This window comes from Scyliorhinus canicula, chromosome 4 (genome assembly GCF_902713615.1).
Source record: "Scyliorhinus canicula chromosome 4, sScyCan1.1, whole genome shotgun sequence".
Classification (NCBI taxonomy): domain Eukaryota; kingdom Metazoa; phylum Chordata; class Chondrichthyes; order Carcharhiniformes; family Scyliorhinidae; genus Scyliorhinus; species Scyliorhinus canicula.
Window position 1 is genome coordinate 126,138,355 of NC_052149.1, and position 27,699 is coordinate 126,166,053.

The 27,699-nt window shown below is 50.6% G+C and overlaps 1 long non-coding RNA gene and 1 gene segment (V, D, J or C); one reads left to right on the top strand and one right to left on the bottom strand.

Moving 5' to 3' along the window:
• Positions 1-10,732: 10,732 nt before the first annotated feature.
• LOC119964956 lies at positions 10,733-17,770 on the bottom strand. The segment is given in 4 exon segments: positions 10,733-11,579; positions 16,612-16,643; positions 17,071-17,368; positions 17,555-17,770. Coding segments are annotated over 4 exon segments (708 nt in total).
• On the top strand, positions 16,097-25,742 carry LOC119964974. The gene is made up of 3 exons (XR_005460401.1): positions 16,097-16,400; positions 16,855-16,947; positions 25,330-25,742. It is a non-coding gene; the product is annotated as an uncharacterized LOC119964974 (long non-coding RNA).
• Positions 25,743-27,699: the final 1,957 nt, after the last annotated feature.

Sequence of the window (27,699 nt, forward strand, 5' to 3'; positions counted from 1 at the left end):
GATGTACCCCGGTCACTGTGGATATCAGCGGGGAAACCGAACAGCGTGAATGTGCTGTGCAGTGCCTTGATCACGGTGGCCGAGGTCATGTCGGGACAGGGGACGGTGAATGGGAAGCGGGAGAACTCGTCGATGCCGGTTAGAAAGTAAGTATTGCAGTTGGTGGACGGGAGGGGGCCTTTGAAGTCCACGCTTAGTCGCTCAAAGGGCCCCGAGGCCTTTACGAGGTGAGCCTTGTCTGGCCGGTAGAAGTGCGTTGCACTCCGCACAGATCTGGCAAGCCCTGGTCATGGCCTTGACCTCCTCGGTTGAGTAAGGTAGGTTGCGGGACTTGATAAAGTGGGCGAGCCAGGTAACCCCCGGGTGACAGAGGTCATTGTGGATGGCTTGCAGGTGATTCTCCTGCGCGTTGGCGCACGTGCCGCGGTACAGGGCATCTTGGGGTTCGTTGAGCCTCCCTGGACGATACTTGATATCGTAGGTGTAGGTAGAGAGTTCGATCCTCCACCTCAAGATTTTATCATTTTTAATTTTGCCCCGTTATGCATTATCAAACATGAAGGCTACCGACCGTTGGTCGGTGACGAGGGTGAACCTCCTACCGGCAAGGTAGTGCCTCCAGTGCCGCACAGCCACCACAATGGCTTGCGCTTCCTTCTCGACAGAGGAGCGTCGAATCTCGGAGGCGGTGAAAGTCCGGGAGAAGAAAGCTACTGGTCTGCCTGCCTGGTTGAGGGAAGCAGCCAGGGCGAAGTCTGACGCATTGCTCTCTCCCTGGAAAGGGATGGTTTCATCCACCGTGTGCATAGCAGCATTGATGATGTCGGCCTTGATACGGCTGAAGGCCGACCGGGCCTCAGCCATCAGGGGAAATGTTGTGGTCTTTATGAGTGGACGGGCTTTGTCCGCATATTTGGGGACCCACTGGGCGTAATAGGAGAAATGTCCCAAGCACCGTTTGAGGGCCTTGAGGCTGCGGGGGAGGGGAAGTTCCTTAAGGGAGCGCATGCGATCGGGGTTGGGACCTAGGACCTCGTTTTCCACGATGTAGCTAAGGATGGCGAGTCGGGTTGTGTGGAACATGCATTTTTCCTTGTTGTAGGTCAGGTTGAGGGCTCGGGCTGTCAGGAACTTTTCGAGGTTGGCGTCATGGTCCTGCTGATCATGGCTGCGAGGCGGGGTATAAGAACCCGTGTTCCCAGCAGCCAGGTTATTTCTGTACTCCTGCTGCTGGGCACACTTCTTGATGATTAAAGCTTTTTGTTTCGGACTACACCTATGTTTCGCGTCCATTGATTGTGCATCAAGTGGAAAATACCCGGTATTGAGCGATCCGATTTACCTATTCTGCTATGCGAGGAAGGGTGTACGCACGAGCTGTGTGAAACGGTTTATTGTCTGGCTATAATCCATGACCATCCGTTTCATTTCCCCGGACAGGACTACCACCACTTGTGCTCTCCAGTGGCTCTTGCTGGCCTCGATGACCCCCTCTCCCAGCAGCCGCTGGACCTCTGACTTGATAAAAGTCATGTCTTGGGCACTGTACCGCCGGCTCCTGGTGGTGACGGGCTTACAGTCGGGAGTGAAGTTCGCGAATAGAGAGGAGGGTGCGACTTTCAGCGTCGCAAGGCTGCGTGCCGTGAGGGGGGGCAGGGGTCCGCTGAACTTCAGTGTCAGGCTTCGGTGGCTGCATTGGAAATCCAGCCCGAGCAGCAGGGGGCGCAGAGGTGAGGGAGGATATAAAGTTGAAATGAGCGTATTTGGCGCCCTGGATTGAGAGATCCGCAATACAATACCCCGTGATTTGGACCGAGTGGGACCCGAAGGCTAGGGCTATGGTTTGGTAAACGGGATGGGTGCGCAAGGAGCAGCGCCTTACCGTTTCTGGTTGGATAAAGCTCTCCATGCTCCCGGAGTCGAAGAGGCATGGAATGTCGCTCCCGTTGACCTGGACCTGCATCATGGAATTCTGCAGGTGCTTTGGCCGTGTTTGCTCTAGGGTGATAGCTCCAAGTTGCTGGTAGTCCAAGTCCTCAGCCGAGTCGGATTCGCAAAATGGCAGCTACCGTTGGTCGCACGTGTCAGGTCGAGGAGATGGCCGCTGCCAAGATGATCGCCCCCATGATTCACACGAGGCAGATGACACGTCAGAAGGGGGTGTGTCCGGTCAGTGCGCAGCTTCGTTGCGAGGCCTGCGGGCCTGTGAGCCTGATTTTCGGGCCTGGTAATCCGTTTGTTTCTGGCCCTTGGGCCTAGCCAGGCAGGCCCTCGCGAAATGCCCCTTCTTCCCGCAGTCGCTGCAGATGGTGGAGTGGGCTGGGCATCGTGGACGTGGGTGCTGGCCCTGCCCACAGAAATAGCATGGTGTGCCCCCGGTCTGAGCGGGTCGCTGCACGGTGCAGGCCCGTAGCATGGCCAAGTCTGGGGAAGTCCGAGGGGGGCTTGCAGGGTCCGTGGGGTACGTGCCTAGATTGTGGCGGGCCATTTCCAGTGAGGTGGCGAGCGTTACCGTGTCCTGGAAATCTTTTCCTTAATTTTCGAGTAGTCGCTGCCGGATGTAGGTGGAACGGATGCCGGACACGAAAGCGTCTCGTATGTGCAGGTTCACGTGGACTTCCCCCGTCACATCCTGATGATTGCAGTTTCTGGCGAGCGCGGTGAGTTTTTCTACTAACTCGTCTAGCGTTTCCCCTGAGCGCTGCCGGCAGGTAGAGAGCAGATGCCGGGCATGTACCTCATTTATGGGTTTGACGAACCCCTTGCGTTGGATCTCGACCGCCTCGTCATAAGTAGTCGCCTTCTCAATTGAGGCGGAGATTCTGTGACTCACCTGGGCGTGGAGTAGGCGCAGCTTGCGTGGCCCTAGGTGGGAGTCTCCGAGGATTCCAGGTAGGATTCCCCTAGCCCTCGTCCGTAGCATGAATGATATGTCTGTCCCACCCAGCCCTTCCTTACCAGCAGTCAGTCCTTTTCCCTCAGGTATGTCTCCTCGAGGTAGACTATGGGTGGCATGGTAACACAGTGGTTAGCACTGCTGTTTCAGAGCGCCAGGGTCCCGGGTTCGATTCCCTGCTTGAGTCACTGTGCGGTACCTGCACATTCTCCGAGTGTCTGTGTGGGTTTCCTCCGGGTGCTCCGGTTTCCTCCCACAAGTCCTGAAAGACGTGCTGTTAGGTAATTTGGACATTCTGAATTCTCCCTCCTTGTACCTGAACAGGCGCCAGAATGTGGTAACTAGGGGCTTTTCACGGTAACTTCATTGAAGTGTTAATGTCAGCCTGATTGTAACAATAAAGATTATTATATATTATAAATCATTATGTCAGCCTTCAGGCTTCTCAGGGGGTGAAGTCTCTGGATCTTTTCACTGGGCCGTTAAGTCCCTTTACGTTCCAGGTAACAATCCTGGTGGGAGGTTTCTGACCCCCGTGGTCCTGCGGGATCACCCATACTTACCCGTTGGATGCGCCCCTGCAACCCTGGGTTTCCTTTTGAAAGGGGGCCGTCCAAAATGGCCCTGGTCGCTGCTCTCACCATGACGTCGGCCCCCTGTGCTCCAGGGTTTCCCTTTGTCCGGGGGGAACCCAACACAGCCGTTAACTATGTGTACGCCACGTGGGTGTGCCCCTGTGCTCCGGGGTCTCCCTTTGCCAAGGGTCCTCCCGAGTGGCTGCTTGCGGCACCATCTTGGTTCCTCACCCTGTTCCACGCCTGCTGAGGCCTGTGTCTTCTCTCTGCCAAGCCTTTCCTGTCTTTCACTCCCTTTCTGTTCTGTGCAAACCCTCCCCATCCCCGTTACCCCCCCCTCCATACCCCCCCACCACCCCATCTCCCTTCTGCCCTGTCCACCCCCCCCCCCCCCCCCCCCCCTTTAGCCAGACGCTCCCTCTCCCCTGGGAGGTGCGCTGCGGCATCCCTTACTGCCTGTCTTCCCGTGCTAGCCCTCCTCGCTAGTACGGTGCCTCCCCTCCCAGTGCTGATCTAGCCCTGTCCCTATTCTGCCTACCTGTCTCTATCCCGTACCTCGCCCCTTACCTGCTTCCCCTATTCTTGCTCCCTTCTCTCTGTTTCCCATCTTCAAACCGAAAACCAAGACGAAAACGAAAACGAGGCAGCATAGTCCCGCGCAAAAACACAGTCCATATTACAGTCCTTGGGCTGGATTATCCGATCCCCAACGGCGGAATCGCCTTTGGCAATGGGCCAGAGAATCCCCGATGACGACACAATTGCCGCTTTCGTGATGTTCCGCCCCCCTCATTGCCTGAGGCCAGCCCCACGATACTCCATCCCCAACCCACCGAGTTCCCGACTGCGTGGGACACATGTGGCTTCACCCGTCGGGAATTCAGCATGGCGTCTGTGGACTCAATCGAGTGCCGCTACAGTCGGGTCCCTTCCCTCAATCCCCTCCGTCAGACCTGTGGTAATCTCTACGACTGTATATAAGTGTGTGCTTGCATTAGGGGATGTACGACAGTACCTGTATTACAGGTTTTCCGGTAAGCCCGTGCCGGCTAGCTCCACCCACAGGGAGCAGTATAAATATTCATAAGTTTCCCTGAGATGCCATTCTACAGCTGCAGCCGGAGGAATAGCATCTCACTGTAATAAAGCCTCTCTTGTACCATATCAAGTTTTTTGTGTGCAATTGTTAGCGCCATAAGACCCATGATGCGGACATTCTGCCGCCAGGACCTGTTCTCCTGGTCTTCGACCTTCCCCTTTAAGTTCCCCAGGGCTGCCACCAACCTCTTCACCTCGGCCTCCAGAGCTACGATCTTGTCGCTCGGGTCCGTTGACGCCTTCTGCAGGTACAAGTTTGTCCTATCCTGTGCCTCCACCTTCTGTCCCAGGCCTTCTATCGTGCACTGAAAGGTGGCTATTGCTTCTGTAACCACCTCCTTCACCACCACCTGGAACTCTATTTTTATCGCTTCCTTCATGCCGGTCAGTTCCTTTTTATGACGCTCTTCTATCCGTCCCCCTGTGTAGGGGAGGGGGGTGTCGTTGTCCACTCCTGCTCTGCCGTTCGGATCGCTGAGCTCCCCCTGTCCTGGTTTGCCTGGGTCTCCACTTCACCTCGTGGGGCCGCCGGTCCGCTCGCCAGTTGCTCCTACCCCTTTCCTCTGCTTCTGCCTTCTCGTTGGCCATTCAAAATGCTGTTTGACGGCATCTTCTATTCCTACTCATCGCTGTTCCTGCCTTTTAAGTTTGTGGAAGGTTTAGGGGCAAAATCTCAAAACAAATTGTTACGTTAGGTCCAGCTGAGAGGAGAGCCACCTGATGTGTGTCTGCTCAGCACGTCGCCACCACCGGAAGTCGGGTGAGGTGGAATTTCGGGGCTTCAGCGTACATGTGAAAACTAACGCTGTGTCTTTGGATCATGTCACCCAGGGGCAGCATGTAAATGATAAATAGGAGGGGCCATGGATTGATCCCTGGGGGACACCAGAGGTAACAGTGCTGGAACAGGAAGAGAAGCCATTGTAAGTGATTCTCTGACTGGGATTAGATAGATAAGAATGGAACCAGGGGAGAGCAGTCCCACCCAGCTGGGTAACAGTGGAGAGGTGTTGGAGGAGGATGGTGTGGTCACCGTGTCCAAGGCTGCAGACAGCTGGAGAAGGATGAGGAGGGAAAGTTTCCCTTTGTCACAGTCACACACAGTGTCATTTGTCACTTTGAGAAGAACCATTTTGTAATGTGACAGGGGCAGAAACTTGATTGGAGGGATTGAAACACAAGTCCCGGGAAAGATGGGAATGGGTTTTGGAGGAAACACCACGTTCAAGGAATAAAAACAGTTCAATGGGAATAGGATCGAGGGACAGGAAGTGGGTCTCATGGACAAGATGAGCTCAGAGAGGGCATGAGGGGAGATAGGAGAGAAACTAGAGAAAGATGTGAGTTCAGGGCCCGGGCAGGGGGGAGAATTAGAGGAAGTTTGACCAGATGGGCGAGTGACCGGGAGGGACGTGGCCGAGGCAGCTGATTGGATCGTCTCAATTTGAGTGACAAAGACGTCCATCAGCTCCTCCCACTTGTTGTTGGAGGTGAGGGTGGAGGGGACAGGGGAGAGGGGGTTTAAGAAGATGGCCGACAGTGGAGAAAAGATCCCGGGGATTATCTTTACATTCCAGGATGATCCTGGAATAGTGAGCAGTTTTAGCAGATGGGAGTAGGAGCCGGGAATGTTTGAAGTGGTCCAGCCGGATCTGACAGTGGATGGAGTGACAACTGGATGACTTTAGGAATATTGGATTCTAAGTATTGGGCAATTTAAGGGTTAAAGGTCTGGGGCTAGAGTGTGTTTGACTGCAGTGGTCATATATATTTTTTTTAATAATCCTGTTTTACTGGACTTGGGTGCACTCAGCTGCCAGAAAGTGAAATTGACAAAGGAATGTGTTTTTCAGTCTGGGCTAATAGACTGTGTTTGACTGTGAAAGTTACTGGGGAGATAATGGCCGGGTTTCTCCAAAAACGCGGCTGAGTGTTGACGCCGGCGTAAACACCAGAGTGTTTCACGCCAGCGTCAATGGGCCTCTTGGCCCAGCGATTCTGTGGCCTACAGGTAGCCAGCACGGGGCCGGAGTGCTCTGCACTGCTCCAGCCGCTGATAAGCGGTCCTACGCTACTGGCCGCGGGTCCACGCATGCTTGCGGCGGCCACTTCCGCGCTGGCGCCAAGTGACATGGCGGAGCCACACAGCAGGCCAACACGGAAGAAGATAGTGTGATGGTTGAGGAGTATTTATCTAAGATCTGCCTGAGTAGTCGAGGTTGTAAGCTACTAGACAAGGTCTTGTGAATATCTAAAGTCAGACTCGCTATATGGGAGATCTATTTATAGTAGACACAATGTGCCTTGCGTTCACTACCTTTGGTGTACAGGAGAGACTGTGCCTTAGATGACTATCTTATCCTTAACGTGACTAAATAGTTCTAATTCCTGAGAGCTAGGCATGGGAAAGTGACCCTCCAGATAGCCTTAGAGGGTGAGAATATGATGAGTCTTAGTTAAATGTCACTCTTATTTATTAAAATAGACACGGATCTGTACGGCAAAATATATACGCAATTTATTTGAAGATAAAAGGGTAATACAAGTGTTTTGATAAATGATACAGTTTGACAGATACAGGATACGTGATGAGTTAGCCTGTGACCTTCTTAACTACATAATTGATTAAGCTACAAACATTTCATACTCACAACGACTAGTAGTTGTCTCGGAATTCGATGCTCAATCACGAGCAGAATTCTACGAGTCGAGATAGCAGTTTAAACACCCAATAATATCCTAAACAGCTCTCCAAGCGAAACTCTAACTTTCGCAGCTTTTGCTTGAATATTTATATTGTTTTTACACTCAGGGAGAGGTAGGGAGTTTGAGGGGAGTTTTAGCATAGCCCCTGCTTCTGAAAAACAAGTTAACTCCCCACAGTTATTTCGAGACAAAGAACAATCTCTCTCTTAGTTGGCAAGGCCTTAGTTTCAGAGAGGCCTAACAGGGCACCTGTTTCTAAATATTCGAGGTTGATACCTCTGGTAGCTATCTCCAGAAAAACAGCAGCCTCCCTTCTTGGCGGGGTCTCTTGCCAAGCAGCAGCCTCCCTTAGTGACAAGGCCACGAGACAGGCAATAACCTCCCTTAGTGACAAGACCACTAGCCAGGCAATAACCTCCCTTAGTGACAAGGCCACTAGACAGACAATAACCTCCCTTAGTGACAAGACCACTAGCCAGGCAATAACCTCCCTGAGTGACAAGGCCACTAGACAGGCAATAACCTCCCTTAGTGACAAGGCCACTAGACAGGCAATAACCTCCCTTAGTGACAAGGGCACTAGACAGACAATAACCTCCCTTAGTGACAAGGCCACTAGACAGGCAATAACCTCCCTTAGTGACAAGGCCACTAGACAGACAATAACCTCCCTTAGTGACAAGGCCACTAGACAAGCAATAACCTCCCTTAGTGACAAGGCCACTAGACAGGCAATAACCTCCCTTAGTGACAAGGGCACTAGACAGGCAATAACCTCCCTTAATGACAAGGCCACTAGACAAGCAATAACCTCCCTTAGTGACAAGGCCACTAGCCAGGCAATAACCCCCCTTAGTGACAAGGCCACTAGACAGGCAATAACCTCCCTTAGTGACAAGGCCACTAGACAGACAATAACCTCCCTTAGTGACAAGGCCACTAGACAGGCAATAACCTCCCTTAGTGACAAGGCCACTAGACAGACAATAACCTCCCTTAGTGACAAGGCCACTAGACAAGCAATAACCTCCCTGAGTGACAAGGCCACTAGACAGGCAATAACCTCCCTTAGTGACAAGGGCACTAGACAGGCAATAACCCCCCTTAGTGACAAGACCACTAGCCAGGCAATAACCTCCCTGAGTGACAAGGCCACGAGACAGGCAATAACCCCCCTTAGTGACAAGGCCACTAGACAGACAATAACCTCCCTTAGTGACAAGGCCACTAGACAAGCAATAACCTCCCTGAGTGACAAGGCCACTAGACAGGCAATAACCTCCCTTAGTGACAAGGCCACTAGACAGACAATAACCTCCCTTAGTGACAAGGCCACTAGACAAGCAATAACCTCCCTGAGTGACAAGGCCACTAGACAGGCAATAACCTCCCTTAGTGACAAGGGCACTAGACAGGCAATAACCCCCCTTAGTGACAAGACCACTAGCCAGGCAATAACCTCCCTGAGTGACAAGGCCACGAGACAGGCAATAACCTCCCTTAGTGACAAGGGCACTAGACAGACAATAACCTCCCTTAGTGACAAGGCCACTAGACAAGCAATAACCTCCCTTAGTGACAAGGCCACTAGACAGACAATAACCTCCCTTAGTGACAAGGCCACTAGACAAGCAATAACCTCCCTTAGTTTTCGAAGCTTATTTCCAGACAAGGCCATGAGACTTAATGAGTTCACTGCATCTGGACTCTTACAAAGATAATACATATTAAAAAACATTATTGCGATAAGTAATGGTTTACATTGATAATGGACTGATCAATCAGTTTTTAACAACTGATCGAGTTTTTAATATCGGGTTAAATACATGATTTAACAGAGCATCAGCTCTGATCAGCTTTTAATATAAAGTGAATATATGATTTAATATAAAATGAGTTCTGATCAGCCTTTAATATAGGTGGATACCACCACAGTAGGCCAGGCCCCTCATATCGAGCACGCCCGCCGATTGGTGGCCCCGGATCGCTGGCCTGTCCGTTGTGGAGGACCCCCCCCCCGCCCCCCGGAGACTGATCCCCCTGCCCCCCCCCACCAGGAGGGCCACCGCAGCCGCGACGCTGAGCTCCCGCCAGGTGGAACCATACGTGAACCACGCCGGTGGGAACTCGGCCGGTCGACCGTGGAGGATCGCCACGGGGGCCTCTTTCAATGGCCCCTGACCGGCGCCACGTTGACCGCGTGCACGCGACTGGCGCTGATTCTCCGGTCGCCGGAGGTTCACATCCCGCTGTCAGACCCGATCTCCATTCTCTGTCCCTGTGCCGAGCGTGATTTCGGCGCAGAGAAACCCGGCCAATGTGCTTTGCAGCCTGCAGACATAATTTGCTTTTTTTAGATTATGTCGACGAGGTCATTGCTGTGTGGAGCCACGGAAGGCAGAGAGACATTTTGTAAAGTTGTGCAGGATCAATGTTTATTTGGAGAAACTTTGCAGAGAGGAGTTGAATTCTGATCTGCCTGGCGCAGAGTCCACAATTCTCCCACATTCAGATGGATTGAGCGCTGTGTGTCTCTTTTCTTGTTGTTCAAAGGGAATTGAGTTGTTTAAGGGGTAAGTGTGAGCTGTTATTTTGGGATGTGAAATTTAACAGCTAGTATTGTATTCATATTAAACTTTTGTATTGAAATGACCAAATTCCATTTCTTCATGCAACCACTCCTGGAGGAAATAATTCTTTCCGCAGAGTCTGACAAATAAACTTAAATATTGGATCCAGTTTCAGAGCCGCTGTTGGAGTCGAGTCTGGGATCATTTTAATGGATAAACCAGTTCTCCCCCACATCCTTTCAAGTCTGCGTCACTTGGATTAAGTGAGTGGAGATGAGGCCGTAGCAGGGGGAACGGTCAGGGTGAGAGAGAGGAATGGTTTTATTGGGACAAGGATATCAAAGGTGGAGGTGAGGGTGAGGTTGGGTAAATCAGTCGCTGCAGAAATGTTGTGGTGATCGGAGGGCCAGAGACAGATAGTTGGCATTTTGTAGGTGCCGTTGGAAGTGAAATGGGGAATAGGTTTTTCCAGGGATGGATACAGAAAGAGGGTAGGGTTGGGGTGTGGAAGGGGTATGTGGGTGGGGAGTGATACAAGGACGTGATCAGAGATGGTCTTATCTGTGATTGAAACTATGGGAATAGTGAGACCACGTGAGGTGGTTAGGTCAAGGGGGAGGTGGGGAATATGGGTTGGAGAATTGTGATTGTGATGATTTAATCCCAGAAACTTTCAGTCTCTTTTCTGATTTGAATCTTTCAACTCAGATATTCCAGATAAAACTGATCATTTTAAAATGATTGATAATTGTCTTTGAATCCAAGCTTCTGCCGATGTGTCATTGATTGACAGGCCAACTAGCCAATCATGACAATCACTTGCTGAAATGTAGCCAATCAGCTGATGGGGAGGAGGAACATTTCCAAAGCACACACGAGACACAGACTGAATATTCTTAATGTTTATTACCTTTTACAGATTTACATTGTCAGAAAAAAGACTTGAATAAACAGCCCAGCCAGAGAAAGCTGGAGAAATTCACAGGGAAAATATGGAGATTTTCTCAATGACATGAGAATGCTGTCCTTTAAATGGTGACTAAACCTTAAATTGTAACTGCAGGGTGAGCAGGAAGGAGGTCTGGTTTCCTGAAGTAGAGACTTCAGGGGTCACTTTATTTTGGTACAGCTGACAGTCTTCAGCATCTTAGAGAGGTTTTACTTGGCATCACGAGTCTGCACTGTCCCATCAAACATTCCCAGGACAGATGCTGCATGGGATTACATGCAGAGTAAATATCCCTCTGCACTGTCCCAAAAACATGTCTTAACCCCTGACCCTCAGTAGTGCCTCAGTCCCGAGAAGGAGAGAGTTGTAATTCAGTGCTGACAATGACCTTTGCCCTCCCAGCTCACCCCTGTTCTATTTAAAGTTGTGTCTCCTCTGTGGACTGTCTCTAACACTCTACACACATTCTGATCTCCTGATGCTCTTGCTGAGGGCAGAGGAGAGGCTCACGTGGGTGAGGGCACAGGAGAAGCGGGCGTTGGACTCCCAGGCAGAGCCAGAGAGGGTCAGCAGGCTGCTGACGCTGTAGGTGTTGTCCGAAGCTCGCAGGTAGTTGCTGGTCTGAACCCCGTCCGAAATGGCTGCACCATCCTTCTTCCACTCCACCACCAGCTCATCGGGATAGAAGTGATTGGCAAGGCACACCAGGGTGGCAGTGCCCTTGGTCTTGACCTCCTCCAGGGAGGGGGGCAGCAGGGTCAGCGTTGGTTGTGAATTTTCACGGCCTGAAAGAGAGGGAAAGGAATTTAAATCTCTACCATTATAAAGGATTTAATCTTCCTGAAGATTACCTGGGATCAAATCAATGTCAGTGTATATGTCTGTGCAGATGATCTAGATTGCTGGCAATCCATTCTCGGGAACTTCTTTAACCTGTACCGAAAAATCCCAACAAGAAAGAGGCAGTTTTGGACAGTTTTCGCGATTAAATCTGGGCAGGCGAAGGGGTATCAGTGGAAGAGTATTTGGGTAATAGTGATCATAATTCAGTTCAATTTAGAGTAGTTATGGAAAAGGATAAAGATAAACCAAGAGTAAAAGTTTTAAATTGGGGAAAGGCCACTTTTACAAAACTGGGATTTGCCAAAATGACTTCTACGTTATTATTACTTATTTTTTCTGTTCGGTGAACCCAGGTTCGAATCCCATCACAGCAGATGGCCAAATTTGAATCCAATAAAAATTGAATTCAATGTTTAATGATGACCCTGAAATGACTGTTGATTGTTGTAAAAGCCCATCTCGTTCACTAATGTCCTTTTGGGAAAGAAGTCTGCCGTCCTTACGTGGTCTGGCCTACATGTGATTCCAGGCTAACAACAATTTGGTTGACATCTGGGAAAACACTTCTGAAATGCAGCCACTTAGAGGGCAATTAGGGATGGGCAATAACTGCTGGCCCAGAAAATGACACCCACACCAATGAATACATTTAAAAAACAATTCACCCAGCAACGTGGAAAATTGCCCAGGTTTGTCCTGCACACACCAAACAGGACAAATCCAACCCGGCCGATTACTGCTCCATCAGGCTACTCTCGATCATCAGTAAGGGATGATCAACAGTGCTATCAAGTGTCGTTCAGTCTTGGGGTCACTCAGCTCCTGACCTCATTACAGCCTTGGTTCAAACATGGACAAAAGAGCTGAACTCCAGCGGTGAGGCCAGAGTAACTGCCCTTTGACCTCGAGGCAGCATTTGACCAAGTTTGGTATCAAGGAGCCCGAGCAAAACTGGAGTCAATGGGAATCAGGGGGAAAACTCTCCGCTGGTTGGAGTCATACCCAGCACAAAGGAAGATAACTGTGAATATTGGAGGTCAGTCATCTCTGTCCTCAGACATCCACACAATCCCTACAGTGCAGAAAGAGGCCATTTGACCCTTTGAGTCGGCACCAGCCCTCCAAAACAGTACCGCACCCAGGTCCACTCCCCCGGCCAATCCCCACAGACCAATCTAACCTTTGGATTCTAAGTCACAATTTAACCTGGCTAATCCACTTAACCTGAATTTTCTTGGACTGTGGGAGGAAACCGGAGCACCCAAAGAAAACCCATGCAGACAGCGGGAGAACGTGCAAAATCCATAAAGTCACCCAAGGTTGGAATCGAACACATGTCTCCGGCGCTGTGAGGCAGAAGTGCCAACCACTCTGCCACCATGGACATTACTCACGGGTTCTTCAGGGGAGGCTCCGAGGCTCAACCAGCTTCAGCTGCTTCATGAATGACTTTCTTTCTGTCATGAGGTCAGACGTGGGGATGTTCATTCATGACTGCACAATGTTCAGCACAATGTTCAGCACCATTCACAACTCCACAGACACTGAAGCAGACCTTGCCCTATTACAACAAGGCCTGGACAAAACCCCGGTTTGGGCTGGCAACTGGCAAGTAACATTTGTGCCAGACAATGACCATCTCCAACAAGAGAGAATCTAACCATTAACCCTTCACATTCAAAGGCAGTACCTTCACCAAGTTCCCGATTATCAGCATCCTGCAGGTTACCAATTACCAGAAACTGAACTGGACTAACCATATAAATACTGTGACGACAAGAGCAGGTCAAAGATGAGGAATCCTGTGGCAGGTAACTCACCTCCTGACTCCCTAAAGCTTATCCACCATTTACAAGACACAAGCTGGGAGTGTGATGGAATACTCTCCACTTCCCTGGATGAGTGCAACTTCAAAAGCACTCAAAGAGCTCAACACCATCCAGGACAAAGAACCCCCACATGATTGGTACCCCACCCACAAACATTCTCTCCCTCCACCACTGATGAACAGTGGCAGCCGTCTGTACCATCTACAAGATGCACTGCATGATCTCACCAAGGTTCCTTGGGCAGCAGCTTCCAAACCCACAACCACGACCATCTAGAAGGACAAAGGCAGCAGATACATGGGTCGGGATTCTCCAGGAACGTGGCTAAGTGTTGACGCCGGCATAAACACCGGAGTGCTTCACGCCGGCATCAATGGGTGTCTTGGTCCAGCGATTCTGTATCCCACAGGGAGCCAGCACGGCACTGGACTACTCTGCACTGCTCCAGCTGCCGTACGCAGCTCTGCAATGCTGGCCGCGGGTCCCTACATACATGTGGCGGCCGCTTCCACGCCAACACTGCACAACATGGCAGAGCAACACAGCAGACCGGCACGGAAGAAGGTAGGTCCCCACAAGGTAGGCCCGCCGATGGTGGTCCCCGATCACGGACCTGGCCGTCGTGGAGGCCCATCCAGAAGACTGATTCCCCCCCGCCCTCCACCAGGACGGCCACTGCAGCCACGACGCCGAGCTCCCACCGGTTGCAACCATATATGAACCACGTCGGCGGGAACTCGGCTGGTCGACCGCGGAGAATCACCGCGGGGGCCTCTTTCAAAGGTCCCTGACTGGTGTCGCATTGACCGCGCGCATGTAACTGCCGCCGAATCTCCGGTCGCCGGAGAATCACGTCCCAGCGTCGGACCCAATCACGGGTCTGAGGCCCCATTCTGCGCCACCGCTCCGAGCGCCATTTCGCCGCGGAGGCTCGGAGAATCCTGGTCTTGGGGCCAGCACTCCCTGGAACTTGGCCACCAAGTCACTAACCATCCTGACTTGGAAATATATTACCATTCCTTCATTGTCACCGATTCGAAATCCTGGAACTCCCTTCCTAACAGCACTCTCGGTGTATCTATACCGCAAGGACACCAGCGGATTCAGAAGGCAGTTCACCACCACCTTCTGAAGGCTATGAAGGATGGGCAATAAACGCTGGTCCAACCAAAAACTCCCACATCACAGAAATAAATTTCAAAATTGCAAAATGAATTTGTGGTAGCAATTAAGAGAAGAAAAAGTTAACTTGTGTGTGGAGTTGGGAGACATGGAGATAGTTCTTAATGAATAATTGACATCAGTTTTCACAAATGAGAGAGACAAAGCTGGCAATGGAAGAGTGATAATGTTGTACCGTTGTTTAAAAAGGGAGGAAGGGACAGACTGAGTCATTACTGACCAGTCAGTCTAACCTCAGTGGTGGGGAAATTATTGGAAATAATTCTGAGAGAAATTAGAATCATCATTGAGAGAGACACAGTTCGATCAAGGACAGTCAACATGGATTTGTGAAGGGAAGGTCCTGTCTGACTAACTTGATTGACTTTTTTGAAGAGGGAACGAGGAGTGTTGATGAGGGGAGGGAGTTTGATGTTGACAACATGGGTTTTCCAAGAACTTTGACAGTTCTCCAACAACAGACGTGTCTGAAAATTAAAAGCTGATGGAATCAAAGGGAAAATTGAAAATTGGATTTCAAATTGGTTCAGTGTCAGGAGGTAAAGGTTTGCTGTTAAACTGGTTAAATCATTTTGGAATGTTATCTAAACATTTGTAAAGAAGGTTACTACAAATTCAGCACTGAAATGGTTTCTTTTAATTTCGAGTACCCAATTCATATTTTTCCCAATTAAGGGGCAATTTAGCGTGACCAATCCACCTACCCTGCACGTCTTCGGGTTGTGGGGGTGAGACCCACGCAGACACGGAGAGAATGTGCAAACTCCACACGGACAGTGATCCGGGGCCGGGATTAAACCCGGGCACTCAGTGCCATAGGTAGTAGTGCTAACCACTGCACCACCATGCCACCTAGCACTGAAATTGCTAATAGTATAAGTTTTTAAAGACACAATGTCCCTTCAAGAGACTGTTAACCAGCCAGGAAGCTCGAACTATTGATCAGAATTTTTGGGGGAACAGGTTGAACATTAACAAGCCACACACAGAGCGGGAGAACTTTATCCCAGAACATTGGAGCAGACTTGGAGCAACACATTTCACAAAGGATTCTGATCGGAGGTCAGTACAGAAGTTTCTAGATTTAATTTCAAACCCTGCCGCCCAGCACTGGGCTGAGGTCAAGGGTGAGGCTACAATTAGCCTCAGTGTCCGGGGGTCAGACAGGGTCATTGCTCCTAATAACCCCCTGGCCTTTGGAGGCTGAGAGTGTGCGAACAATGGGCGAGGGTCAGGATCAGGAATCTCCAAAGTTAAAGAAAGATTTGCATCTCTGTAGCATCTGAACCACCTGATGTTGTCCTCAAATGTTTTGCAGCCAATTGTGCACAGCAAGATCCCAAAACAGCAATGAGTCAATGAGCATTTGGAGGAATGTTGAATCAGGGATAAATATCAGACTGAACTCGACCCAAAGAGAAAGTAACTGAGAGTCTCCCCAAAAGCCTGGAACACTGAAGCCACTGGATTGTGAGCCCTGCTGGACCTGTTTGTCATCAGAACTTTGCTAAGAGATAAGCAGGGAGTGGAGAGAGCAGAGTTAAAGCTGGGGGAAGTGGGACCTCGGTGTCTCACTGTGCTGCTGCTGCTGCTGTGATCAGTTATATCAGAGAGTGTGACAGGGAGCCAGAGCTCACATCAAACTCTGCCCGTGTCTGTCACACGCAGACTGACAGGAGTCTAGTGAGTGATTTCACTCCATGGTCCAGGAATGTGAACACAGTCTGCAAACGTCCAGATCTCCTCCACACGGTGGGTAAAAGCTGCTTACTTATATCTTGCTGCTTAAAGGGGGGAATGGAACTAAAGAAATACAGCTGGGCACCCTGTTCTACACAGTGTTCTTCAATGAACCATTTCATTCACTGCAGCTCCCCACTAACACCTTCAACTATTCAGCATTTGTGTTTGAGAAAGTTTCAGTATTGAAAGGGTTAATAACGGAGGATTGGGGTTTACTTACTCAGTCTGAGCTTGGTTCCTTTACCGAACGTAAGCCACACTGACAGCTTCCAGTGCAGGGGCTGTACAAAAACCTCTGCTCTCTGCTTCACTCACTCACTCTCACCCTCTCTCTGTCTCTCTCTGTGTCTCTCACTCACTCATGTCTTTCTCTCTCACTCTTTCTCTCTCCCTGTTTCTCTCAATGTCTCTGTGTTTTGTTGGGAGAGTTGAGAATTCTAATTTTCGATGATAAATCTTTCAGCTGCTCTTCATATGTGGACATGGAGAGTAAGATGGAAACTTGAGGCCTTCAGTGAGCTGTGGACACCACAGGGACTGGAGTGTGTAGTGGACGGTGAGAATCATTTGTACAGTTTCCTATCTTGTGTTTATTCTCTATTACATAAAACTGGGATGTATCAGTACAGGAGGTGGGAATGTGTGTATTGGGGTTTTTGTAAGGCTCTGTATCACTGTGTAGGGGTAGCTGCCATACTGCTGACAGTAATAATCAGCGACATCCTCATTCTGCACATTGCTGATTGTCAGGGTGTATTGTGTTCCAGATCCACTGCCGGTGAATCGGTCGGATATTCCTGTGAATCGGGTTGAGGCAGAGTAGATCAGCAGAGCCGGTTTCTGACCTTCTCGCTGTTGATACCAAGCAACATAACCGCTAACAGATTGACTGGCCGTACAGGTGAGGGTCGCAGTCTGGCCCAGGCTCAATGACAGCACCGGGGGAGACTGGGTCATGATGATGTCTCCACTGATACCTGAGGGGTAATAGAGAAACAGAGTGAAGTAAGAACTGTCACAGAAAGAGCCTGTACAATGAGATATTGTTGGAGACACTGACTGTTCCTCTGCTTTCAGCATTTTCCCTTCAATCACAAGTCAGTAGAATTGGATTGAAATGGAGAGCAGGAAAATATTCAAGGTGGAAGGAGAGAGATTTGTACCTGCGATGCAGAATGCCAGAGGCCAGATCAGCTGGATGGCTGAAATCATGGTGTCTGCTCCTGTCCCTGTGCCTGGTTACTGATAAACTCTCCCTTCACTGGGCTCTGCTTTATAAAGCTGCAGCCTGTGAGAGTCTGACTGCCCGTTCCTCAGTATGTAAATGGTATGAGGCAGAGACACCACGTCAGCACCTTCACTTCCTCTTCTTCTCTCTCACTCACTCCCTCCCTCAGTATCTGTCCCTCAGTCTCTGCTCTCTCTCTCTCTCTCTTCCTGTCTCTTTTCTCCTCTGTGTCAGTTTCCCAGTTTCTGCCTCTGACTCTCCCTGTCTCTGACTGTCTCTATGTATTCTCTTTCCTTTCTCTCTCTCTTTGTCCATCTCTCTCACTCTTTCTTTCTCTCTCTCTCTCTCAGTATCCCTCTATCTCTCTGTACCATTCTCCATCGTCCTGCAATTCTCCAACTGATCTCTGTAACTGGTGTCATTATTGGAGATTGGAACACTTTAAGTACTTGTGCAGCAGTTAAATGCTTCCCACTCTCTCTCTCTGTCAGTCTGCCCCTCGCTCTCTCTTTCCCACACTCTCCGAGGTGGATCACAGTTAAATGCTGCCCTCTCTCTCTCTCTGTCACAGTCTGTTCCTCGCTCTCTCTTTCCCACACTCTCCCAGGTGGATCACAGTTAAATGCTTCCCTCTCTCTCTCTCTGTCACAGTCTGCCCCTCGCTCTCTCTTTCCCACACTCTCCCAGGTGGATCACAGTTAAATGCTTCCCTCTCTCTCTCTGTCACAGTCTGCCTCTCGCTCTCTCTTTCCCACACTCTCCCAGGTGGATCACAGTTAAATGCTTCCCACTCTCTCTCTCTCTCTCTCTGTCACAGTCTGCCCCTCGCTCTCTCTTTCCCACACTTTCCCAGGTGGATCACAGTTAAAAGCTTCCCCCCCCCCCCCCCCCCCCCCGCTCTCTCTATCACAGTCTGTTCCTCGCTCTCTCTTTCCCACACTCTCCCAGGTGGATCACAGTTAAATGCTGCTCTCTCTCTCTCTCTGTCACAGTCTGCTCCTCACTCTCTCTTTCCCACACTCTCCCAGGTGGATCACAGTTAAATGCTTCCCTCTCTCTCTGTGTCACAGTCTGTTCCTCGCTCTCTCTTTCCCACACTCTCCCAGGTGGATCACAGTTAAATGCTTCCCTCTCTCTCTGTCACAGTCTGCCCGTCGCTCTGTCTTTCCCACACTTTCCCAGGTGGATCACAGTTAAAAGCTTCCCCCCCCCTCTCTCTACTGTATCACAGTCTGCTCCTCGCTCTCTCTTTCCCACACTCTCCCAGGTGGATCACAGTTAAATGCTGCTCTCTCTCTCTCTCTGTCACAGTCTGCTCCTCGCTCTCTCTTTCCCACACTCTCCCAGGTGGATCACAGTTAAATGCTGCCCTCTCTCTCTCTCTCTCTCTGTCACAGTCTGCTCCTCACTCTCTCTTTCCCACACTCTCCCAGGTGGATCACAGTTAAATGCTTCCCTCTCTCTCTCTGTCACAGTCTGTCCCTCGCTCTCTCTATCCCACACTCTCCCAGGTGGATCACAGTTAAATGCTTCCCTCTCGCTCTCTCTGTCACAGTCTGCTCCTCGCTCTCTCTTTCCCACACTCTCCCAGGTGGATCACAGTTAAATGCTTCCCCCTCTCTCTCTGTCACAGTCTGTTCCTCGCTCCCTCTTTCCCACACTCTCCCAGGTGGATCACAGTTAAATGCTTCCCTCTCTCTCTCGGTCACAGTCTGTTCCTCGCTCTCTCTATCCCACACTCTCCCAGGTGGATCACAGTTAAATGCTTCCCTCTCTCTCTCACTCTGTCATTCTGTTCCTCGCTCTCTCTATCCCACACTCTCCCAGGTGGATCACAGTTAAATGCTTCCCTCTCTCTGTCTCGGTCACAGTCTGCTCCTCGCTCTCTCTTTCCCACATTCTTCCAGGTGGATCACAGTTAAATTTAGGATAAATCTTCCTCTGCTCTGCCTCAACAATGGAGGTTAACTCTTGACCCCAGAAGCATATCTTCTGAAGTAAGGCCCCATTTCCCACATTGACCATGCTGCAGCCTTGCTCAGTCAGACTGACAGATTATTGTCAGATTAAGGGTAGTTCTGTGCTGTTGGTCTATTCTCACTGGGCACTGGTTCAGACACAATATTTAATGAAGGCCCAGCAGAGAGAGGAGATCCTCACCCCATTAGTGTGAGCTGGAGGGACAGAGACTGAGCCACTGATGCATCCTGTCCATTCAGAGCACATTCAGATCCCTTCCCCCCTCCTTCCCCTTCCATGGTCAGTCTCTGGGGTCCTGGTGTTTAACTGGGATGAGGGTTGGATAACCACACATTTACAACATAAAGGAACCATCCTCCTTATCGACCATGGTGTCCATGTCTTAACTGACCCTCCAATCCGGACCAGTAAACATGGGCCTCCTTCCCACTGACCCTCCAATAGGGACCAGTAAACATGGGCCTCCTTCCAACTGACCCTCCAATAGGGACCAGTAAACATGGGCCTCCTTCCCACTGGACCCTCCAATAGGGACCAGTAAACATGGGCCTCCTTCCCACTGGACCCTCCAATAGGGACCAGTAAACATGGGCCTCCTTCCCACTGGACCCTCCAATAGGGACCAGAAAACATGGGCCTCCTTCCCACTGGACCCTCCAATAGGGACCAGTAAACATGGGCCTCCTTCCCACTGGACCTCCTCTGAGCTTCAAGTCCACATCCTCTCCATCACGGAGGCCCCTTATTTCCATATCCACTGATGTGACCATCAATTCATGAGACACGTGGTTGGAAGTGAACAGTGGTTTTAATAGTCTTACAACAGAGGCTGCCTGCGACGTGATGAACTGGCAGGCAGGCTCACGACTGCAAAGCTTTATACTTCCGGTTAGTGGAAGGAGCCATGGGCGGAACCATGGGCGGAGCCAAGGTGGAGCCCAGTACAAACTCCTCATCTCCCCCTATGGGCAGAGCCGCGCAACTGCTCGTATACCGAGCTTACATGAATACAACACGTCATATAACAACAGTGTGAATTAAGAGGAGTGTGATTCACCACATCCACAACATTGTCCGTCTCTACACTACATCAGCCCCTTGAGCACAGAACCCCTTATCCCGGCTTGTCCCGCCTCCTAACTCTATTATTCTGATATCCTCTCCTGGCTTCCTTTATTCACACTCCCCATCCTGTCCCAAATGCAGTGGGTCTGTACCCTGTCACGCACAAACTGTTACCCCAGCAGTACCCCTGATCTCACTGACCTATTACCCCTAACCTCATGAAAACATTGAAACATAGAAAATAGGTGGAGTGGGCCATTCGGCCCTTCAAGCCTGCACCACCATTCAATATGATCATTGCTGATTATGCAAATTCAGAATTCCACTCCCGCTTTCTCTCCATACCCCTTGATCCCTTTAGCTGCAAGGACCACGTCTAGTTATCTCTTGAATATATCCAACGAACTGAACCCAACAGCTTTCTGTGGTAGAGGATTCCACAAGTTCACAACTCTCGGAGAGAAGAAGCTCTTCCTCATATCAGACCTGAATGGCTGCCCCTTATTCTCAGGCTGTGACCCCTTGTTCTGGACGTCCCGAACATCGGGAACATTCTTCCCACATCCAGCCTGTCCAGTCTCATTAGGATTTTATATGTTTCTATGAATTCCCTCTCAGTCTTCTAAACTCCAGTACAAGCCCAGTCTTTCTTCAGTCCTGCCATCCCGGGAATTAGCCTTCGCTGTACACCCTCAATAGCAAGAATGTCCTTCCTCAAACCAGGAGACCAAAACTGCACGCATTACTCAAAGCATGTCCTCACATAGGGCAGCACGGTGGCCTAGTGGTTAGCACAACCGCCTCACGGCGCTGAGGTCCCAGGTTCGATCCCGGTTCTGGGTCACTGTCCGTGTGGAGTTTGCACATTCTCCCTGTGTCTGCGTGGGTTTCGCCCCCACAACCCAAAAATGTGCAGAGTAGGTGGATGGGCCACGCTAAATTGCCCCTTAATTGAAAAAAAAAATAATTGGGTAGTCTAAATTTAAAAAAAAAAAGCATGTCCTCACCAAGGTCCTGTATAACTGCAGCAAGGCTTCCCTGCTCCTATACTCAAATAATGGGGCAGCACGGTAGCATGGTGGTTAGCATAAATGCTTCACAGCTCCAGGGTTCCAGGTTCGATTCCCGGCTGGGTCACTGTCTGTGTGGAGTCTGCATGTCCTCCCCGTGTGTGCGTGGGTTTCCTCCGGGTGCTCCGGTTTCCTCCCACAGTCCAAAGATGTGCGGGTTAGGTGGATTGGCCATGCTAAATTGCCCGTAGTGTCCTAAAAAGTAAGGTTAAGGGTGGGGGGGGGGGGCGTTGTTGGGTTACGGGTATAGGGTGGATACGTGGGTTTGAGTAGGGTGATCATTGCTCGGCACAACATCGAGGGCCAAAGGACCTGTTCTGTGCTGTACTGTTCTATTCTATAATTTTGCCATAAAGGCCAGCATACCATTAGCTTTCCTCACCGCCTGCTGTACCTGCATGCCGACCTTCAGCTACCGTTCCACCATGACATCCAGGTCTCGTTGCACTTTTCCTAAAGTGCCATCATTCAGAGAGTAATCTGCTTTTCTGTTTTTGCCACCGAAGTGCATAATCTCATATTACCCACGTTATATTGCATTTGTCAAGTATTTGCCCACTCAGCCAGCCTGTCTCGGTTACCCTGCAGTCTCTTTGCATTTTCCTCACGGCACACAGTCACCCAGCTTAGTGTTGTCTGCAAATTTAGAGATATTGCATGCAAATCTTTCGTCCATATCATTAATGTATATTGACCTGTTACGCCTAACCTCACTGACCTGTTTCCCCTAACCTCACTGACCTGTTACCCCTAACCTCACTGACCTGTTACCCCTAACCTCACTGACCTGTTACCCCTAACCTCACTGACCTGTTACCCCAGACCTCACTGACCTGTTACCCCAGACCTCACTGACCTGTTACCCCTAACCTCACTGACCTGTTACCCCAGACCTCACTGACCTGTTACCCCTAACCTCACTGACCTGTTACCCCAGACCTCACTGACCTGTTACCCCAGATCTCACTGACCTGTTACCCCAGACCTCACTGACCTGTTACCCCAGACCTCACTGACCTGTTACCCCTAACCTCACTGACCTGTTACCCCTAACCTCACTGACCTGTTACCCCTAACCTCACTGACCTGGGGCGGAATTATCCGACCCCCCCCAGGGTCAGGGATTCGCCTGGGGCCGGTGTAAATCCCACCCCCGCCGTGGCCGGAATTCTCTGCCACCCGGGAATCGACAGGGGCAGGAATCACGCCCTGCCGGTCGGCGGGCCCCCTGCAGCGATTCTTCGGCCCGGGATGGGCTGAAGTCCCGCCGCTGTCAGGCCTCTCCCGCCGACGTGGTTTAAACCACCTCTGTGCCGGCGGGATTGGTGGCACGGGCAGGCCCCCGGGGTCCCGGGGGGGGGGGGGGGGGGGGGGGGGCGCGGGGCGATCGGACATCGGGGGTGCCCCCACGGTGGCCTGGCCCGTGATCGGGGCCCACCGATCGGTGGGCGGGCCTGGGCCGTGGGGGCACTCATTTTCTTCCGCCGCCGCCACGGCCTCCACCATGGAGGAGGCGGAAGAGACACCCTCCACCGTGCATGCGGCAGTGGTGACGTCAGCGGCTGCTGACGCTCCGGCGCATGCGCGGACTCATGCCGACCGGCGAAGGCCTATCGGCGATGCCGGGCGGCGTGGCGCCAAAGGCAGTTGGCGGAGCGGGAGCCACTCCGGCGCGGGCCTAGCCCCTAAAGGTGCGGAGAATTCTGAACCTTTGGGGAGGCCCGACGCCGGAGTGGTTGGCGCCACTCCGCTACGCCGGGACCCCCCCCCGCCCCGCCGGGTAGGGGAGAATTTCACCCATGTTTCCCGGGTGCCTGTGACCTATTACCCCAGACCTCACTGAACTGTTACCCCTTACCTCACTGACCCACAATCTCTGTCCTCCAATTACCTTCATGGAAGCGTCATTCCTCCCTACCCTTGTGTTCTGCTGCAGACTCACATTGTCACCCTCACCCCTCCATCTTCTGACTCTGGTCTCCTGCCCATCGCTGTTTGCTTCATCCCACCATTGGCAGCAGAGCTTTCAGACGCCTTGGCTCTGCTCTCTGAACTCTGTCCTTTAATCTCTTCCCCTCTCCTGGCTTCTTTTTTCTCCATCAAACTTAATCTGTTCACCTCAGCCTTTTATCAATCTTCCTAAGGTCCCCCCAGCCCCTTCCCCGCTGCTCTTACTGCCTCTCTGTGAAATATCCTGGGATGTTTTTACACATTAAGGCGCTAGATATATTCAGGATGCGAGTAGATTCTGGGTGGGGACAAAAGTGGACAAAATGGTGATGGATCTTGCAGTCAAATATCCTGCTGAGAGGGTCCAGAATGCCACACACAAAATAGGGAAGTAGGGTGGAGTTTTTTAAATGTTTCCATTTCTGGGACTTGGGGGTCACGATCCAGAACAGCTTTCATTGCCCATCCCTAATTCTCCTTGGAAAGGTGCTTGAACCGCTGCAGGCCCTTTGGTGTAGGAACATCCACTGTGCAGTTAGGGAGGGAGTTCCAGGACTTTGACCCAGTGACAGTGAAGGAACGGCGATATATTTCCAAGTCAGAATGGTGAGTAACTTGGAGGGGAACTTACAGATGATGGTGCTCCACTTATCTGCTGCCCTTGTCTCTCTAGATGTCTCTCTTTGATGTACCATCAATCGGACTCGAGTCGTGAAGAAGTTCCAAATATCAGGCTTTAATTAACTAGTTGTGTGCCCGGCAGTCGACTTACAGAGAAAGGCCGACTGCCGGCTGTTACGGGTTCTTATACCCCGCCTCGTAGGAGGGGCTACCGGCCTCTCGGCCAATCGGCGAGCAGTCACATGACTAGCCTCAGCCAATTGGCAGAGAGGTACATGACCTGCCTGAGCCAATGGGCAGCGAGACCTCTGCACCAATGGCAGCACTGCTCTGAGGTACCGTAAACCTCCTAGTCATACCACCACAGATGGTAGAGGTCATGAGTTTGGAAGGTGTTGCCTGAGTAAACTTGGTGAGTTTCTGCAGGGCATCTTGTAGATGGTACACACAGCAGCTACTGTACGTTGGTGGTGGAGGGAGTGATTGTTTTATGGAAGGGCTGTTAATCAAGCGGCTACTTTGTCCTGGATGGTGTCGAGCTTCTTGAGTGTTGTTAGAGCTGCACTCACCCAGGCAAGTAGAGAGTATCACACTCCTGACTTGTGCCTTTGGTATCTCTCACCTCACCTCTGGCATTCAGCTCTTTTGTCCATGTTTGAACCAAGGCTGTTGTAAATGTCCTTCCTGTTTATCCTTTACTTCCCATTTCTTTTATTTTTGCTATTACATCTTTAATCCATAGATAACTTATGGACCTGTCTCTTTAAGGAAAGTGGCCTGTGCCTTTAATTTGAACAGAAGAATCCAGAAAAGACTGCTGATTGCAGATTGGCCAGTGTCAGTGATGACTCGGTTTGACCGATTTGGCTGGTGGCCAATAAATGACCCCAAAAGGCCGTGTTCTGCCCGGTAACAGGTTGTGCTTGGATCTGTTCCCACTGAAATGGCTCAGAGACCTAATGTGGTTTCAGTTTCGCGATGGAAGCTGAGAGATAAAACTTATCTTTTTTTCACTTTGTTCCAGAAATAACCACCAAATTCTCACCAAATGCCCACTTTGGGAATCAGCTCTCGCTGCAGAAAAGGCTGATGTGAAGCCAGGCGCCTGGGCTGGAAAAGCTGTGAGTAAGGTCTACTGCTGAACGGCAAAGAAGATAATTGCGAGCTGTAGTTCAGCAACGTTAATCCACACTCATACTGTGAAGAAAGTACATTAAAGAACTCATCATCTGAAGCAAGGACTCTTATCTTTTGATCTGAAGGCTTATTATTGTAGCTCCTTTCCACCCCTCTGTGTTTGTTTGTCTAGTGTGTGTGGGTGGAGGGTGGGACAGTTAAAGGAGGAGTCAGGTGCTAACATGTCATTAAGCAACTGTGTTTACTGCATATTTCATATTTGTCCTTGTTATAAATAAAAAGTAATTGTGAATAAACTTACAAACCTGGTGACTGTAATTATCAGATAGCCAAAGGCCAAATGTTTTGGGTATCTTTATGAGAATTATTGGTTAATTCACTTGTGTTGTGACTCTGGGCATGTGGGGCTGGAATTGACCGTGCACTTGCCCAGTGTAATGAGGTCAGGAGCTGAGTGACCCTGGCACAACCCAAACTGGGCGTCCGTGAGCAGGTTATTGTGAAGTAAGTACCACTTGATAGCACTGTTGATGACCCCTTCCATCAATTGACTGATGATTGAGAGTAGACTGATGGGGAGGTAATTGTCCTATTTCTTGTGGGCTGGATATGCCTGGGCAAGTTTCCACATTGCTGTACTGGAACAGCTTGGCTAGGGGTGCGGCAAGTTCTTGAGCACAAGTCGTCAGTACTATTGCTGGAATATTTACAGGGCACACAGCCTGTGCAGTATCCAGGGCCTTCAGCCATTTCTTGATATCACGTGGAGTGAATCGAATTGGGTGAAGATTGATATCTGTGATGCTGCAGACCTCTGGAGGAGACCGAGACGGATCATCCACTCGGCCCTTCTGGCTGAACATTATTGCGAATGTTTGATCCTTGTTTTTGCACAGATGTGCTGAGTTCCCACATCATTAAGGGTGGAGATATTTTGGAACCTCCTCCTCCAGCGGGATGTTTAATTATCCACCACCATTAACAACTGGATGTGGCAGGACGGTAGAGCTTAAATATGATCCATTGGTTGTGGGATCGCTTAGCTCTGTCTGTCACTTGCTGCGTGTGCTGTTTGGTAGCTTCCCCAGGTTGACACCCCATTTTTCGGTCTGCCTGGTGCTGCTCCTTGTGTCCTCCTGCACTCTTCATTGAACCAGCGTTGACCCCCTGGGTTGGTGATAATGGTCGAGTGAGGAATATGTTGGGCCTTGAGGTAACAGACTGTGGTTGAATACAATTCTGTTGCTGCTGATGGCCCACAGCATCTCACGGGTGCCCAATCTTGAGTTGCTTGATCCCTTTGAAGTCTATCCCATTTTGCATGGCAGTAGTGCCACACATGATGCAGGGTTCCTCAATGTGAAGATGGGACTTTATCCCTGCGTGTGGTGGTCACTCCTACCAATACTGTCATGGACAGATGTATCTGTGGCAGGCAGGTTGGTGAGGATGAGGTCAAGTATGTTTGTCCCTCTTGTTGGTTCCCTCACCACCTGCTGCAGTCCCAGTCAAGCAGCTATGTCCTTTATAACTCTGGCCAGCTCGGTCTGTGGCAGTACTACTGAGCCACTCTTGGACATTGAACGTCCCCACCCAGAAAACAATTGCCCCATTTCCTCAGCGCTACTTCCAATTAGTGTTCAACATGGTGGAGTTCTGATTCATAAACTGCAGTCGATGGTAACCAGCAGGAGGTTTCCTTGTCCATGTTTGACTGGTACCATGAAGCTACATGGAGTCTGGATTCAATGTTGAGGACTCTCAGGGCAATTCCCGACAGTATACCACTGTGTCACCACCTCTGCTGGGTCTGTCCTGCCGGTGAGACAGGACATACCCAGGGATGGTGATGGTGGTGTCTGGGACATTATCTGTAAGGTATGATTCTGTGGGTGTGACTATGTCAGGCTGTTGCTGACTAGTCTGTGGGACAGCTCTCCCAATTCTAACACAAGCCCCCAGATATCAGGAAGGAGGACTTTGCAGGGTCGACAGGGCTGGGTTTGCCGTTGTTGTTTCCGGGGTCTATGTCGATGCCGGGTGGTCTGTTCGGTTTCATTCCTTTTAGAATTTTCAGCGATTTGATACAACTGAGTGGCTATTTCAGAGTCAACCACATTGCTGTGGGTCTGGAGTCACATGTAGGCCAGACCAGGTAAGGACGGCAGATTCCCTTCCCTAAAGGACATTAGTGAACCAGACGGGTATGTGCGACAATCGACAATGTTTCATGGTCACCATTACTGAGACAAGCTTT